Source organism: Dysidea avara, chromosome 3 (assembly GCF_963678975.1).
Source record: "Dysidea avara chromosome 3, odDysAvar1.4, whole genome shotgun sequence".
NCBI classification, from domain to species: Eukaryota; Metazoa; Porifera; class Demospongiae; order Dictyoceratida; family Dysideidae; genus Dysidea; species Dysidea avara.
The window spans coordinates 7,013,809-7,033,101 of record NC_089274.1 but is presented as its reverse complement, the minus strand read 5'-3'; the positions used below and the strand labels follow the sequence as shown (position 1 = coordinate 7,033,101).

Below are 19,293 nucleotides of genomic sequence, written 5' to 3'. Positions count from 1 at the left end.
AGGAGAAGTCACCTTGTAGAGAGATTAGCTAGAAACAAGTCACCTTGTAGAGACCAGCTACAAAGAAACCATCCTGTAGAGAGTTCAGCTACAAACAAATCACCCTGTAGAGAGTTCGGCTACAAACAAATCACCCTGTAAAGAGATCAGCTAGAAACAATTCACCCTCTAGAGAGAATCCTGTGTAGAGTTCAGCTACAAGCAAATCACCCTGTAGAGAGTTCAGCTACATTTCAATTCCTTTAGTAGAGAGATCAGCTTCGAACAAGTTATCCAGTAGGGAATAATAGACATGCAATAAATATACGTATAATTTGTAAAATTACTTATAAAATCAAAAGCAGTTGAAGTATTAAAAATCTGCTTTGTCTTTTTATTCTTCCTGTGGTAAAGAAAAAGGATAGGTTAAAAAAGCAAGCCGGCCATAGTTTGGGGTATACAAATACAAAAAGAAGTGATACTTAATCAAAAACAGCCAAGCTGTAAAAAAAGGTACGGCCCCTAAAAGGCCATGGTGAAAAAAGATGTGAAATCCAAGGTGGCAGCCAAGAAATGACTGTGATGGTAGGTTAATGGTAAAAATTTTAATAACAACAATTCAGGTGAATTTGGTGCCGAAACACAAATTCACATGAATTGTTGTTATTAAAATTTTTACCATTAACCTACCAACACAAATTCACATGAATTGTCGTTATTAAATTTTTACCATTAACCTACCATCACAGCCATTTCTTGGCCGCCACCTTGGATTTCACATCTTTTTCACCATGGCCTTTTAGGGGCCGCACCTTTTTTTACAGCTTGGCTGTTTTTGATTAGATTATATATACAATAAGCCAAATGGATAAGCAGTCAAAATAAGTATATACGATTAATGATGATAACATCATGAAAGTATGACAACATACAAGAGAAAATGGGGGCCCAGACTCAGGGGTACAGTTGATATAATGTAGCTATGAAGGTAGAGTTCAAGATAAGCTAGGGCTGGTCCATTTGTGCCCTCCAACCCTAGCTTGCTTTAAACACTCTTTCCTTTTAAAAGACATCATTATACTTAACAGGCAAATCTTAGTTAGTATATAAATAATATCGAGGGTTGGTTTCAGCTTTGCAGGCCCGTAGCCAGGGAAGGGGAGGTCCACAATTTTAGTATACGAGTTTAAATTTTCAGTCACAAAAATCCATTAGCTTTACTAAATACCATTAATAAGAAGCTAAATTAAGTGCTCCGAGTAGCATATTCAGTGCCAAGATCGAGATACTCTAATAGAGCAGTCAGCCACTCTAATAGAACAGTTACTCTAATAGAACAGTCACAATTACGTTTTTTTAAAAAGCTGTATATAACTACTTAATTTATTTACAAAAACATATTGAGATCGTCTAAACTAGAGCTTTTATCAAAATATAAAAATTTGGTGGAAAAGCCCCCTCCCCCATGCAGAGCCCATGAATAGCATTCGTAAACTCCCGGCCATGCAATGTATAAATTTCATTGTTTAAGACACTCTTTGTTCTGCTCCACTGCCCCATGACAGAGCGCTCAATCTTTCCCATTCTTACTCACTGTAACATTTTATATTTAAACACATGCATGTACAGACGGTATAATTACAGTATAGTACCAGTAGAGATATTTTCCCAAATGTCATCCAAATAGCTGGTCTTGAGCTTACCTAAAAGTTGTGGTTTTTATTCAACCTTTTAGTATCTATTTTCAAAAAATTTCTTGGGGGGAGCATGCCCCTAGTTACAGCATGCTTCGCATACTGGGTGTGCTTTGCACACCATAATGTAATCTGCATCATGCCATATAAAGGTCCACCTTTCTTCTAAAAGAACCTACCCAGATAAAAGTCTGGCTATGGCCCTGCTTTGGTTATTTCTTTTTCATTGAGTGTAGGTTCTTTATACAAGTTTGTTCTTGAGTTGCATATAAGGTAGAAGAGGCACACAAGGGTAGGTTGCAGAATTGTGGCTTGGTGGTTCACAACTTAGTCTATCACAATGCATGGGAGGATTACAGGTTTGAATCTGTTCGGCATCACGCTTTTCATGATTCACCTACATCAAAGATTTTTTTGTAGCTGCTGATAAAATGTATGTACTCCCTTCATATAACATACTAGGTGGCTGTGATGACACTTGTCTAAAATTGCACACTTAATAGGTTTTCAATTATAATTGCAAGTTGGCTACTATATTATACAGGAGACCTCATTGTATATATATCTACAAGTGCAATGGAAAAATTAGAAATTAATTTTACATCTATCATGAAATTTAAAAATTATGATACTATATGGCATATTGCGGTAAGATCATGACAAGTGTTTAGAGGTGATGAAGATTAATGCATGACTATCATCATAATTTTTAAATTTCATGATAGATGTAAAAATTAATTTCTAATTTTTCATTGCACTTGTAGATATATATACAATGAGGTCTACTGTATAATATAGTAGCCAACTTGCAATTATAATTGAAAACCTATTAAGTGTGCAATTTTAGTACAAGTGTCATCACAGCCACCTAGTATGTTATATGAAGGGAGTACATATATATATATATATATATATATATTGCACATGCACTCATAAGCAATTTTATTCACAATACAGTGATATCACAACACATAAACCATGTGTGAAGCAGTTAGTAACATCTGTATATTATTATATGTGACTGGATTTGTGAAAAGGTGTCTTCCACACACTTCCATTTTACCAACTCTGACAATTCATAATTTCAGTTTGGTAAAAGTTATTGCCTTAAAATTTGATTAGTATTGTGCACCAACATAGATTAATGGATGGTGAAAATTTCAGGCGTGCATCTTTCTTAAACAGTCTTCCAAAGTTCATAGAATTGGATGTGTGTGGATGACCCCTTATTGCAAATCCGGTCACATATTATAATACATGTACAGCAACATTAGTAGATGAAAAAAATTATATGTGCATGTATTGAAGGTCTACTGGCAACCAGTGCCAGTAGCCTGAGTGCAATTAATTTAAAAGTACATTATTTTGTATGTATGTACATAAAATTTAGATTAAGCAAACGAAAGAAGATACAATGTTATAAGGCAGTTGGCCCTGCCACCTGCATGTAACTTACATTGGCAAATAATAAAAATATAGGCCTGTAATATAGCTAATATATAACACAGTTACAACACTTAAAGAAAGTCAGTGGTACATGTCAATAAATAGTCAGCTACTACACAACTAGTCCTAGCAACATGGCTGCAAAAAGGATGGCATATGACATGGTAAAGAAAGCAGCTCCACCGCCGCCACCTCCAGTGTTTGTGTTAGTAGAATCATCAAGATCTGTGGCAACTGTCATGAAATTGAAAATGAGATCTGTTTCATCGCCTGTTGAAGTCTGTCGACGAGTTCTAGTGCCTTGATTGTCTCCAATCTCATTGATTGCCGCAATAGCCCTCCTAGCTTCTCTTGCACAGTTACCACTATTTGCAGCCTGCCTGGCTTCATACAACAATTCAAGATCACCTAAATCATAATTGAATGGATATCAATGGCAATTAGCTATTTAAACCCTCACCAGTTGAAACAAACTGTGCTATAACATTGCACATGCCAGTGCTATCCCTAACCACACGTGAATCAGTGATTCGCTGTTTTAGAGCACTGCTAGTTGCTAAATCCCTAATGGCCTCAATGTACGCTTCTATCCCTTCATCATCAACCTTCACACTAACTCCACCACCTGTAGGCATCATGGTGTTACAGTAAACAACACTATATTATTAGTATGTATATGTAGCTTAAATCATAAGTATATAGTCATGAATTTTCACATTAAAATTAATATTAGAGCATCTACTTGTTACTGTACACTGTATAAGTCATGTTACTTAAATATATAATTAATAATGTACAAGTTGACTTTTTACAAGAATTTGATGTTTGATTAGCAATCATAGCAATCAACAAAAAGTATAGTGAAACAAGGGAATTAAGTTGTCTATATCTGGTAGATATTTAATCCCTAAATTTTAGTTTGTAGCCATTACTGAATTGAATTAGGGATTATATCTGTAGGTATAGACTCTATTTTACTTCCATGATCCCTGAATTTTTGAATTGTTTTTGTAATATAATTATGACGGATGAACTGCATCAAAAAAAGAATGCGTGGCACTGGACAATTAACTTTGCATCTGAATGCGTGCCCAACCATCAATTACTGAGAAGTAAAGGGGCCATTACTCTTCACTGTTCAACTCATTACACAGTGTTTTAAATGAAGTACAGTATGAGAAGTATCTCTGCAATCAATAGAAAATACAGATGATAAACATGGTAGTTAGTCAGCAGAGCCACACAGAACCACAATGTACTACCACAAATCAACATCTTATGCAAAAAATAAAAATGAAAATAAAAAATGAGGAGGAAAAAGTTAAGTCCATGAAGCATGCACTGTACATACTGTGACATGTCAAAGGCACCCACAGGGCCGACTAACAGGGAAAGAATCAAGCCCCTAGACTTAGTCATTATTGAGTTATGCTTGTCTGCAGACATTTGTAAGTCAGTCAGTAGAAATGGCAAATTGCTGGAAACATTTTGGGTTGCACTGAAGGAACTTTTGACCTCAGCCAAGGCACTCTGATGGAATTTTCTGGTGAATTTTTTTTTGTCAGAATGTGCCAACCTCCATGATCCTTATTACTGTACTGTATGCATCATGGTGGCATTATGGTTGCTATATACAATTGTATGTTACATTCATTAAGCCTGGTAGCAGGATCCTGAAAATTATCACAAACTTTTATTTCTCTGTATAGCTACCTTTTCCTCAGAGAAAACTTTTTGGAGATATTCCTCACCATCCACATGATGAAACACCTTGGAAGCTTACTTTCCCCAGAACACATTTCCTTTAATGCTCAACAAAAAAAATTCCCTTTTAGTTCAATTCTTGCATTTGCATGGTAACAAAAAGACATGCTGACAAGCATTTTCTGCCACAAACAGCTGGTCTGTACATGTGTATAGCTTAAACTTTTTACATTGTGGTGCAATGCAACCTATTTAGTTATTGCATTACTTGTTTTGTCCATCATCATTAATTTTATTTTTAAACATGCATAAACAAATTTTTCAACCACATTAGCAATATGTTTTTCATAGTCAATGCGCCAAATGTCTTACCACATATGGGACAGCATCCATCTGATGGCATAACCCTGTCATTACAGCCAGTACGCATGGCACATCGTCTACTGTTACGAACTCTCTCACAATGATCTCTAACAGTTCTGTTCATAGGCATCATGCACTCACCTGTAAAAATGATATTGATATCACAACCATATTGTAAAAACTACAACATCCATAAACTGTAATATCCTTTCGACTTATTTTAGTAGTATTATATGGCAAGATGGTAAATGTTATTATTGTTCAAATTTTCATGCTATATGGTATTACTTATGTATGACAGATTTTACAAAAGATTGGATTTTCAGCTGGAGCATTCTCACATGTTGATTGTGTTGAGTTCATGAAGACTGAAGATCAACAAATATTCTTGTATGTAGCAAGAATATTTCTGTAGTAAAACACTGGCATCATAGATATGATCATAGGATAATAATCTATGCTGGCCACATTATCCGCTTTGCAAAATTATTCTTTTTATTTTTACAGTTGTGACACCAACCATAAAACTATATAATTACATTCTATGTAAAATTTTCATTCATTTAAGAGTAAATAGAAATTCAACAATTACAGTAGTGTAAAGTACTAAAACTGTGATAAATTTCGTGACCACTTTTCTTGCTTTTTTGATTACCAATAATTAACATACACAAAAACATTGCTTTACCTCTGTAATCTAAACGTACATCTGGTTGGATCCTTAGAGCGCAGATACTACGGTAGGTAATACCATCAGTTCCACACACCTGAGTAACATACACAGCAATTAATTATTGTAGGTACTTCCACATACAAAATTATAAATATAATATTATTATGCACTTACGGGTGAAACAGGGCAATTTGCCTGATTGCAAGGACCACGATACTGCACTTGAGTTCTACTTTGTTGTACCAAATGACAGAGACTTGGATAGGTGCGGCCATTTTCACCACATACTTGCATTGAAGCATCAGGCATGTCTGGGCATCTCAGTTGAGAGACATTAACTGCATAATGCAAGAAAACCATAACAACACGGTCCATACAAGAGTTTATAAGTGCAATAAAGTGGTGGGCTATACTACTGTTGCAGCTTACATATGTCATTAACATTTAACTCCATGGAAAACAATACAACTTCACTATAGTTAAAGCACCACAGAAAGATTTTAGGGTTCACAATGCTTCAGCATGTAGTGGTTAATATATATGTTAGTTGAAAAGCTAACCATACAGCTTACCAAAACCAAAGCCGAAATGTCAGTGTCTGTTTAAGAAATGACCGGCACTTGTAATAGTTGCTGATGGTTGGGCTCCACATTTTGAATCATATCACAATGATGAACTAACAACACTGGCTTTCAGGGTAGTTGCACTTTAAAATGTCTTCTCAATTGTTGATCATGAGTGATAACTATATAGCTATATAGCTATAGCTAACAACCACGCTAGGTCAAAATGAAACCAACTGGAAGTCTTAATTCTCTTAACCATTTAAAGTTGGAAGTTTAGCATGTTACATGTCATCAAAATATGTAAATTTATAGATGCTGTTTACTGTCCTCTGACCCTGTTTGATGAGTAAGTTGCAATCTTGCAATAAAAAATGGCACAGAAAAGCATATAGGACTTTAAAAACAGGCCAGGATAACTGTGCAACTTAAGGTGTTCTATTATCTCATGAAGGAAATGTCATTATTAGCACTAAATATCATTATAATTGGTACATATCTGCCATGGCCAATCATTGAACACTCAGCTGGGATATACTGCTCATTGAACTAACTTTCTAAGCACCAGAAATCTCTGTATTTTAATGCACGACTTAATGTATCATTGCATGGCTTTTTAATAACTTTTGACATTTTTATAACATGCAGAACAGTTATCCTTGCCCTCAGGCAGCAGTTCAAGGCACCAGTCACATTTACCAAGTGTGGATGATGACACTAGTTGTACTGTGACATTATGAGTGGTGATGTGTGACTCACAGTCCTTTACACTATGCCGGGGCATAGGCTAATTTCTATGGTATAATATATATGTTATTGACTGTTTTCTTATGAAACATAACACAGAGACTCAAGTTTACCATTCATACAAAGTGTACGTGTGCCTCACTTTCCATTAAAAAAAAACAGTTGTGAAAAATTAAGCCAATTTACTGGCATTTAAATGAAACTTCATACATTAACCTACAAGCCTATCTTACCACACTTTCTGAAGTCTCCTGCATCACAGCCTCTTCTGCTTGAACATGAAGCAGATAGTGATACACAACGATATCCATCCTCACAAGGGAAAAGACCACATGCACTCTAGAGAAGATGAAAATGTCTCTGTTATATAACAATAATACAATTCTAGTTACTTTTAAGAGAAGTCACCTGATGTTAGAAATTGTAAAACAAATAATTATACAAATTGATTTTTGACATTTTGGGATGTAAAGACCTGGTCCTCTTTACTTAATGCAAGGCTTTGCCCTATATCCTTGAGGCAACTACAAAACAGTTAGGGAGAAAGTAAAGACAAGCAAAGACAGTGCATAATGTGTGAACACAAGACATATAATTCACAGATATATGACTGTACCTCTCGTGTACATGCCCCTGAGATAATCTCGGGCCCTTCAAAATCATTTCTTATTGCAGCACATCTACTGGGGTATGTGCGTAGATTGCTGGCACACACAGAGTCACGAGGCATCCTGTTGCAATCTGGTTCATCATCATCGTCGTCATCATCATCACAATCACGATCTGTACACTGCAAAGTTCCGTTCAAACACCTACAGGTATTGCAGCCATCTTCAAAGATCTGTCTGTGAGCAATTCTTGTTGTTCTATTAAACATGCATGGGCGAGTTCCAGTGTCATCTTCCATGTATGGGCATCTAACTGTGCGGCAGAAGTCAAACTGTCCATTACTGCAGCGACAAAATTGACATATGTTATTCCGAATAATAATATCATAATCATCATGGTTAACTCTAAAGTCACGACCAGCAATCCTTGCTAGACAGGATACTATGGGATACATATGTAATGATTGTGTAGTATTCTATTTGGCACTTAATAAGACATACCAACTGTAAGTCTATCACAATCAATATCATTGGGTCTTTGTACACGTGAACCACGGATTTCTGTTCCATTATTTGGGAATACACACCAGCGATGAGTATCACTGGACTGGTCTACTTCATAGGTACCATCATCTTCTTCACATTCAAGCACATCAGTGGCAGCATCATTTCCAATTGGACGACCATTATTTTCATAACATGGTCCTAAAATAAAACAAGTCAAGGGACTAAATAAAATTATTTACAGACTAAGAACAGATAAAATAAATGTCAGTTATCGGTATTATCTGTAATTTAAAATGTGAAAGAGTTCTGGAGCATGTGCCTAAGTTTCATTAAAAGTTGCTTGATCTACTACAATAATTGATTGCTATAATCTTTATTAACAGTTATACTATATGTGTTTAAAACCTGCTGGTCATAATATTAATCATGTTAAGATGGAAGAGTACATAGAATGTGAGATGAATTATTGCATGTAGAAAATAATTTTCGGGGAAGATGAGCACCTACTGAAAACTGACATCAGTCTCATTCAGAATAACTCTCATCTACTGCTCAGCAAGTGTGGTGCAATGTGGTATGTCTAAGACATGGAAATTTTCAATAATACTTTGTATCTGACTAATTATTATTACCAGAAATTTGCAGAAAACTTTCACAGTTGAAGTGTCACTTTTAACTTGGTACCAAAAACAAAGGTCATGTCTAAAAATATACCAGGAGTACTGCTTACGTTTATTGTACCACTATATATTATGTATGTGGTTTACAATGGTTAGTAGCTTACCCCCAATATACCACTTTATGAATTCCAACACTGAGAATCCATCCATTCTATTCTGACCCTCCCTGTATGCACAGGTTATAGCCTAAGATCCCCCAATAGAAATATTATGAACTTTTGTTAGAAGAATATATATATGTATATATAGCATAATTGAGACACCAAAATTGTTATGATTCCATTATTACAATAATTTGCACTTGTGGTTGTAATAACTAGACATGCATCTATTTTGCTGGAATAATTTTAGGAACAAAAGGTAGTGCAAATAATTAGGAACTAGGGAATATTCTGGAACAATCTGATGAGCTCTAGGATTAATAATTTATAACTTTTTCCTGCAGTGTGATACATAATCTTTTTGATACATCTCTGAAATGCAAATACACTAATAGAGCAGTCACATGCTCTAATAGAGCAGTCTACTTTAGTTCATTAGTGGACATTAAGCCTAGCAATAAACAATAGCAACTCACAAGCTATATTATTTGTTGTGTATACAATGACTATTTACAACACAGCTAGGCATTGGATTTTTAGGTAACTAAATATCCACTTATACATGAGTAGCAACTGTAATCATTGTGCTTTTGATTTCCATTTCACTCTATTTGTGTTTGAGCATCTGTCTATATTCACAAAATTTCACAGAAGCAACTAAGCTTACCTGTTCTATTTTGACATCTGTACATGATAACATCACTTGCAGTCCTCCTGCATACTTGCCTCTCCCCACATCCTTCTCCAATAATTTCCTACATAAACATCAGAACACATATACCTGTAAGAATCATTAACATGTGTACAACCAGTTAACCTGCATGAGGCGAAGGGTATCAACTGAATTTTGGTAAGCCTCCTCATCATCATCATCATCATCACTGTCATCATTATCATCGCTGTCATCATCATCATTGTCGTCGTCACTCTCAGGAATACAAAGTCCACCCTCCGGAATAGTCATCACTATATACATCAAGCATAAGCATTTAAAAATATACAATACAAGAACGCTGGTGACCATTTTGGTGGTTAACTTGAATTACCTAAGCATATAGTTAGCTATTCTTATTAGCTAGTATGTAATACAGCAAATGATCCATTAAAATACTTGACCACAACTACACTGTACACTAACAGACTATAAGCGCCGAAGGCACGAACAGCTCCTGATAAAATGAAAGGAGGTGGGAAGCAACTGCACACGCCTCTCACAGCTGCAAACTATCTGCATGAAGGTCAGTAATACAGCTATTGTGCATACGTAGAAGTACCTGCCCTACCATGTAATGTAGGCTGTACTTCTTCACTATTTACTGCAGCAATAATGAGCTATGAACAAAGCCTAATGGCTTGCATTGTAACTTTTTACAGTTTTGTATACCATTGCACCTCTATATGCTTAAAAGATACAGATATTCTGGAGAGTGTAAGCAAGAGTTAATAATAGAGGAGAGTATCTAACATAGTGTAGGGTCTCTACAAATGATTCTGAGTAAGTCAAAGGGATTCTTTCTGAAAAACTCTGTAATTTGTAATATTTATTGTAGGTGAAGATTGTTTTAATCATCATTACTTTTCCTTGTTCTGTCAGTGTGAACATTTTAACACGTCTGATGGAATCATTTTGATTTTTACTCAGAATCATTTTATAGAGACCCTAAACTGTGTTGGATACTCTCCTCTCCACTATTATTAACTCTTGGTGTAATTATATAGCAAAAAAACAAAGTACAAACCCACAAAAAATTTTACCTACTCTAACACAACACACAGGACAAAGAGACAGACAAAAATGTCATGCCCTATCAGGCCCTACTCACAAAAGTGTTCTGAGAGTCCCATATGTTGCAAAACATTCTATTCCAGTGCTGAAAAACTGTGAACATAATAGTTAGTGGATATAAAAATGGGTATATATAAAACAAAAAGGCGTTACCAAAAAGGTTCAGTACACAAGTGTTTTGAACCCAGGTTGGATGTTAATAGGCTGGTGTGTGAACACCAAAGTTGCCTGTAGTTTTGACAGTAATATACCTCAGTGAGTCTTCCCTACCCCAGTGCCTTCAATGCAGAGTAAAGACTAAACAAAGGTAGGCATGAATTTACAACAACAATATTCAAGTTGCCAGATCATGGGTGTGCGAATTGATATATGATTTGGATGCCGAGTAACTATGACCTAAAAGATGAGTTGTAAAATGTGTGTCCAAAAAGGTATAGTTTTAATGAAATGTAGTTCAAGTTTTCCTTATACCATGGCCTTCAAAATGCTGTAGCGGACAAAATAATGAAAGCATGCAGAAGCGTGCAGTATGAATCCCAGTGCAGTTGGATGATGAGCATTTCAAGGAATAAGTCAACATGCTCAGAGTTTGGTGAGTAAGCAGCATGACAGACAGATAGACATTACAAGCGCGCACGCACGCATGCACGCACGCACACACACACACAATGGCTACAAACCTTGTTACTCATGCACAAAGAGAAATGCAGGTTTTTACTAAGCTAAACTTATTTGCTTGAGATATATAAATATGATTACCTTCTTACCTTCTACACATTCCCGACGTGCTAGTTCTCCACTTATAACACACCTTTCATCATCTTCACAGTTACAAATGTCAACTGTACCTCCTACAATATTCATTACATATAACAACTAGCTTTGTTTATTGGTTTATAGCTTATTCATCCTGTACTGCATTTATAATTGTGATCGGCTGAACAAAAACTAGTTGCTTTCACACACTCCTCAAATTCCTTCTTCTTTGTTATCTATAGTAACAAAGGAGTGGACAACCAAAATTTCAGTCTATGATGAATAGTCTTGGAGTTGTAGTGCTAGACATTTGAGGAACAGCTATAATTTAATTTGTACAGCAACAATTCAGCAAATAAATTACAGGAATTTAATTAATCACCCATAATTCATGACTGGAATAAGCTATGAAAATGGAACTTGGCTCAATCTGTTCACCATGAACTGGAAAATCCCACAAGATATGTATAGTGCTTCCCCTGTACTCCTCAGGCCATATCAACAAAGAAATGATGACGGTAAACTTTATTTCTATGACATTGTAAACAAATGCCCATACTACATTTCCTATTGCTGTACACACATGAAACAATGATTTTCTTACTCTCCATAAACAAGCAAATCTGATGGTGTATAGGTCTATTGATTTGAGCTTTGTTTCAATATATACCGATATGATTAAGACGTAAAGTTTATTATGCACGTGTATTTTTATTCCAATACATTTTCATAGCAAAACAGAATTTTGTAAAAACAGCCAGGTTTTGCTTAGCCAGTCACAGTTAGATTCTTTCTGTACCAGTACGTAAATTAAGGTATATACACCTTTACTTCTTAGTCAGATTAGAAGGACAAATCACTACCAGAAATCTTGCTTTACTCCTGTAATATCTATAATTCCATAATCCGAATGGAAGTGGTTGCAAAAGCATTGATTAGTCAGTCAGTCAAAAGTTTCCACTACATTAAAATAGAAACTTATTATTGGAAGTGTTTCAAGTTGTATTGAAGGCACCTTTGTGTTTGATTATACCTTAGGTATGTTATTAAGACTGGTTTGTCAATATTATTTTTTTGCAGAAAAGTGCATCCCTACCATACAGTACTATCACACTATGATATAATATGCTGCAATATACAAAACGAATGTTGTCATTAGTGGTGAATTTGGATGGCGTTTGATAATTTTGGTAAAGGCAACTAGTGTATTTGGCACTTCGTAGTGAAATAATATCAAAACTACAATACTAGTGAACTCACCCTGACATCCTTCCACACACTGAAAACATGTTTCATTGCTAATTGGTTTTCTGACACAGGTAAGTCCACCACAACGTTCAACAGCTTCCTCTAAAGCAGGACATCTAGTGTCATCATCATCATCAGGGGCGTCACCTATGCAAACATAGTTGCACCCACACTTAAAAGCATGAAGCATTGTGAACTGTATTACTATCACCAAGAGATAACCACTAACAGATACAACTGTAAGGGGTATACATGTTCTTAATTTAAAGTAGCAGTTAGCTACCTCACAATTTCCAGTTTAATGGATATTTTTTTGCAATTATGGAGAACTATGTACACTAAAGCAAACAAGTTACAACACCACATTATAGACCAACTCTTCCTCTACTTATATGCTGGTTTGTATGGTCGATAACTCTACTATGGTTAATGCTACATGTAGAATTTCCAATGTATAAAAATTGGCATCTTAAAAATAATTAATTTTGCTAACTGCTGTTACATGTTGGACTAACCCTCACTTGAATACAGCTGCAGTGGTGGTAAATTCTGTTGGGGGCAAAAATCCATCAAATATCTGCAAATCACAAGATACGGGCTGTAATTCCCAGAAAACAATGATTTTTTAGTACAGTACTGCAGTTCAACCATTCATTCTATTGAAACTAATTAAATCTCAAATATGGATTTCTTCTGGCGTAGTTTCTGTGCGCACCTTGCAGCACTATGTTTTTAGTAAAACTCCATAAATTCTCCACTCATTTCCGAAGATAGACAAAGATTGAGGGAATATTTGACTGGAGAAACAATGCAGCGCTACATAAGATGGCATGTAGTGCGAAATCAATGCGATTTAATAAATGGGTGTGGTCATACAAGTTGAAAACACGACTCAAACTACGCTATACATTTGTACAGCAGCTCAATTACCAGCTATTGGATTGTGCTGGGTGAGTTTTACAGTATTTAAGGAAACGGAGTTTGATTGTGAAGTTTTGGTCCTTGCAACTAATAGCAAGAGTTTAATCAATTGCATTCTAATGTTAACAATGGAGTGTAGAAGCAATATCTTCTGGGTTTGTGAATCATTACTAACTAGGTCCCAGAGTAGCTGAAAGCAAGGACACTTTTTCCCTGACTATTTAAAGGACACTACTTTAAACCCTACTATCTAAAGGGTGTTAGACAACAATATTTATCACAAATGACACTAGCGATGATAGTATTATTCAACCTAAATTAGTGCTAGTTCTTCAGATCTATATAGGACCCTGCCATTGTCTTATGACAGGCTGAGCAGGCCAGGTGTGTGTTAGTTTGTGTGGTGTGCATGTGCATGTAAATTGTGTGTTAATAATGAATAAAACTGATGATAATTACCTCACAAATTCTATACTGAAACCATATGCAAATAGTGTATGATTGTTCTCATTATCAACATTAATAATTAACTAGAAAGATTTGTGAAGTCAACTTGATTGGAGGAAGCTAACAATGGTTACGTTGATCACATACAGTAGAATTTGTTGCTTTGATATTGATAATGGCTTTGGTCGAACCGTGTCTAGCTACCTCTTCCTCCTTTGTAGCTTAAAACATGTTGTTTGGTCTTACCTGCTGATTGAGCCATGACTAGTTGGTGTTTTTCATCCCTTCTAGGTGTTTGCTATCATTTCACTCAGGCTAGGATAATGATTCTCTCAAGCTCTTAGGCTTCAAGACTCATGGCGTCACTTGTGGAATAGTTTGAATCATGTTGTCACCTTCCAGTAGCTTTATACTGAGGCCTATAATTAACTGATAAAGTAGAAAACATGCACTCAAACTTTGTTTTGTTTACTTTCTTTGATTGTCACTTCTAAGATGTAATATTGGTCCTTGTAGCTACTAGCTAGCTAGTTATTTCTGATAAATTACAAAAAAATATTTTTTCAAAAATGCATTGCTGTTTTCAAGAAAATTTAACCATTCAAAAGTCTCCCAGTATACAGTATATCTACATTTTCAGGATACTTGATATGTGTGTAATAGATAATTATTACCAATGAATTCCATAATCACAAGTATCTTGTTCTGGGAACTTGTATATGTCACAAGCTGTACCATCATGTGATTAAGAATGACACTACACAGATTGACATGGATCACAGTATGAATTTACAAGCCTTTAAGAAATGGGAAGTACAGGCTGACCATTATTGTGGTTTTTATGTGTTGACCATGCACCATTGTGGTTGTGAGCATTTATCTATATGTGCGTAAATTGAGAAATGCATCAAGCTTAGCTGGTAAACATGTTAGGCAGCATCAAATAACCATAATGCACCACAGCAAAACTGACATTATAACCGGCCGGATTTAAAACAGACACTCAGCTGACAGGATACTGCTAGGATATGTGCAGGAAAGTTCTTAACTCTCATGAATTCCATCTGTGCCTTGTCTGGGAAGCCATACATATCACAAGCTCTAGATCATGTGACAAAGCATGATAAAGTAACTGATAAGAATTTTCCTCTAATGGAGATGGACTTACAAGGCTGAAATGGGAAGTATAGAAGTGTAGGCTGACCAGCAATGTGGTTTTGGTTATAGTAGGATGACTACCATTGTGGTTGTGGGTAATGTGAGAAAGGCAATAGCAGTGTAAACTGATAAACCATGACACTGTTGATGTTATGAAGTTACTAGCTAGCTGATAAACATGCATGCTAGGAAGCATTAAATAGGTATTAAAGCATTGTTACATCACAGCTAAGAACCAATCTCCTTGTTACAAGCTTATATGTGACTGGATTTTGGAAAAACGATCCAAATCGCACATTAGAAGTTCCGAGATAAACGGTTTTAAAGAATTGAAGCCAGCATAACTCTCCAAGGATAGCAAGCACGCGTATGAAATTTACACAAAAGATGCATCAATCTGTTACCTTTCAAGCCACTTCCAGTACTTGTAGCTGCTTGTACAGTTTCCCGCCAAATAAGATAGAAAATCTGAGCAGTTGGACGAGCAAAGTAGTATCACGAGTGCTCACAAAGGGGTGGAGGCTGGGGGGTGGAGGCTGGGGGGTGGCGGGGAGGGCAAGAGATAGACCTCATAATGGAGGCAGACCACGATTGGAGTCCAGACACGAGATTACAGGGCTGTGCTGGCTCCTTAGTGGCTGATATGTAGCAAAATCAACAGAGAACACGTCTGGCCAACATTAAAAGGCTGTCCACCAGTAAACCACTGACTCTTGCCAAGCCAGGTCCTTCACAAGGCCTGAAACCGCCATTTGAGCACTCCACACCACCCAGAAAAGACGTGTGTAAAAACCAGCCTCGTGTAGTTTGAGTAGTGCTGAGGGTCAAAACTTGTAGTACGATAGTGTAGCTATCCACTGGTGGTGTTAGTTTGATTTTGCCTGATGTGCGATTTGGATCGGTTCTGTAAAATCTGGTCACATATGTACTTTTTGAGTTTTAACTCCTACAAATTGTCTCACTTTAATATATAGTATCATTTCACATTACTTTGCATAATAACATGTACTGTATAACATATAACTTACAAGGTTCCCCACTTTCAACCTCTCTTCTAGTGTATGTTCTATTGCTGGTCCTGTCACCGGTAACTTCATCAACACAATAGCATATTAAGTTACTTCTACACTGCTCCTCTTCAAACCGATCACCATCACAATCAAGAAAAGAAAATCTGTCCATCTGTTGTAGTTCAGGACATGTTGGCCTTGTTCGAGTACCAGTGTCTGCATATTACATAATAAGATCACCCTGGACAACTAAGAATCTATACAGTATACAGTACAAAATACCTTGAGAGTAGCAGGAGGCAAAGAGCACAGCTAATATCACTGCAAAAAAGATTAAAAATGACATGCAGTTAGATAGCTGCCTATATATTATAATTATTATTTAGGTAGCTATTACATTTTGCAAAATAGGTTTGGCATGCTTTAATTACTATAAGCTTTATATGTGCCAATCCCATAGCTACGGATCAGCTACTGTATGTCAGTAGTATCAGCGGTGCATGGAGTTTTATCTATAGCTATAGTATGTACGCATTGAGCTGGGTCCTTATTTTAATAAACTATAAGCTCATGCATGGACGGAATTACGTAAGTACTTGAAATTGGTTCATTTGTAGCAGCCAATATACTGCTGCTTGACCCACTAATAATAATAGTCGAATCTTTTCATTCAAATGTTAATTTGGTGCAATATTCAAAATTTTCACCATCATTTCCTATGGGGAGGCCATAAAACCTTACTCTGTTATACGTCCCCTTCCTGAACTTGTAGCTAATGGAGCTAAACCGCACACGTATGCATGTGCTCCTGACCCTTTACTGTCACCACCGAGGTCACCACTAATCATATATGATTGGCTTACAGTCTTGAGAAAAAATTCTGGCTTTTCTTTTAAACATTTTCTCCGCAGCTATAGGGCTCAGCTCATGGACTGCGGAGTAAACTAGCCAATGCAAGCCGAGTCTCACGCTGCCGGGCGTAGGCGCAGCCGCACCATGCACTTTTTCATTGCTTGGGTCGGAAGACCCAATGACAAAAGAAGAGAAAGCGGTCTGGCTGCACTGCGAAATCGTCCCTGGCTCAGCATACGCCAGACGATAGCTATAGTTAGCTACTCCTGCACACACGGCTGTGGATGACAGGCGCGTCACGACAACTGCAGAACAATCAGCACTGTAAACGAGTGTTAATTAACCATGATATTATAGCTACGTACACGTATAAGTTATAGCTAGCTACAATCTGACTGTTGCAGGCAACAGTATAGGCTATATTGCTATCTACAATTAAGCGCACCTGAAGTGAACTTCATTTTCCTTGTCTGATCCACCAACGATGCCGAGCGTAGGTCACAATTGTATAGCGACTAGCACGCAGAATTTATGGCTCAAGCTCTGAATTGGAGTGTAACTTTTTATGGTATGATTGAACTTGTTTGTGATTGTTCGGAATTCCAAGAATGTGATCAAACAGTGGGCTGGATACACGGGCCAGCGCTAATGCACAAACCGCACCATTGACGCTAGTCCGCGTCGGGACACGAGACTAGCTATATCAGTGATAATGTGGCCCAGGTCCCGCATATACTTGGCATTGATTGATTGATTGATTGATTGATTGATTGATTGATTGATTGATTGATTGATTGATTGATTGATTTATAAAGCTCCTGACAGTTGGCATGGCCGTTTTTCCCTGATCGGAGCTAGTTACATACATACTCACGCACGCACGCACGCACGCACACACATTCATGCATGCATGCATATATATATATATACACATATATATATAATATTACAGACAAAATGCAACGTCATACATTATGTAAGCAAGCACAATAACACAAAATTAGCTACTTTGTTACAAGACAGATAAAAGGTAAGTTTGCACACTCTCCTTAAAATCATCAAATTGTACATAATCCTTAAGGTCTGCTGGTAAGGAGTTCTAATACTGTGTACCTCTGTTGCAAAAAAAATGACTGAGCAAATGACAAGTGACATCTCAGTGCATGGTTGTGCAAAATTTTCCTTAGTTCTAGTATGGTACTTAGATACCTTGCCAAACTGAATTGGAGGCTCAAGTGGTATGCCTCGTCCATAATCATGATGATATTGGTAAAACATTATATATACAGAGTGGTACTTAACTAGTTGTGAAAAAGGTAACCATTTTGCACTACGATAGTGGACCGTAACATGATCAGAACAATGCAAATGATACAATAATCTAGTAGCCCTGTTCTGGAACATTGCAATCTTTGAACTGATTGTTGTTTAACTGATGGCCCCCAGACAGACAGAGCATAAGCTAAATGTAAAAATACTAAACTATCAATTAGTAACTTGGTAATATGACGGTTAAGAACCTTACCATGTGACTTAATAATATGTAAATAATATGACATTTTCTTACATACATTTGAGACCTGATGATCCCATGACAAACTCCCATGACAAATGACTATCAAATTAACAGATTTACGAATATAGTACCCCTGAAATTTGGTCACATTAGCTATAGCTATATACCCTAAAATAATACTATTGTTTGTATGGTGTAATATCTGGGTGAATAGTGAGATTTTACCTTCTTCATATATTGTATTTCGGAATGACCGTGCTGTTTTGAATTCCAACCTGTTATATAATTAAATGTGTGTCTCTTCATTTCAATGGTCGTCGTGTTGTGTCCTCCATCAAGTTGTCCTCCACACAGTTTTCAATGAATACTTTTCAATGAATATTGGGAACACTGTTAACATCTGCCGGTAGCGACAACTGTACTAAATTTCTACAGGCAAAACCATCGGTGTTTCTCTGTCAGCTACACGTAAATTGGCTCTGATAATATGAAACAGCAAATTTTGACGTGTCTACAATGTAGCTATCAATGATT

The 19,293-nt window shown here is 36.5% G+C and overlaps 1 protein-coding gene across 1 annotated transcript; it reads right to left on the bottom strand.

The window, feature by feature from the left end:
- Positions 1–2,943: 2,943 nt before the first annotated feature.
- On the bottom strand, positions 2,944–17,834 carry LOC136249145 (uncharacterized). Its single transcript, XM_066041088.1, has 15 exons — positions 17,689–17,834; positions 16,674–16,712; positions 16,410–16,607; positions 12,868–13,002; positions 11,619–11,702; positions 9,883–10,031; positions 9,733–9,820; positions 8,279–8,482; positions 7,786–8,219; positions 7,403–7,508; positions 6,034–6,197; positions 5,875–5,953; positions 5,196–5,327; positions 3,580–3,744; positions 2,944–3,527 (listed from the first exon to the last, which is right to left on the bottom strand). Exons 1-15 carry the CDS (start codon positions 17,702–17,704, stop codon positions 3,232–3,234), a joined length of 2,289 nt encoding a protein of 762 aa, XP_065897160.1. The 5' UTR covers positions 17,705–17,834; the 3' UTR covers positions 2,944–3,231.
- Positions 17,835–19,293: the final 1,459 nt, after the last annotated feature.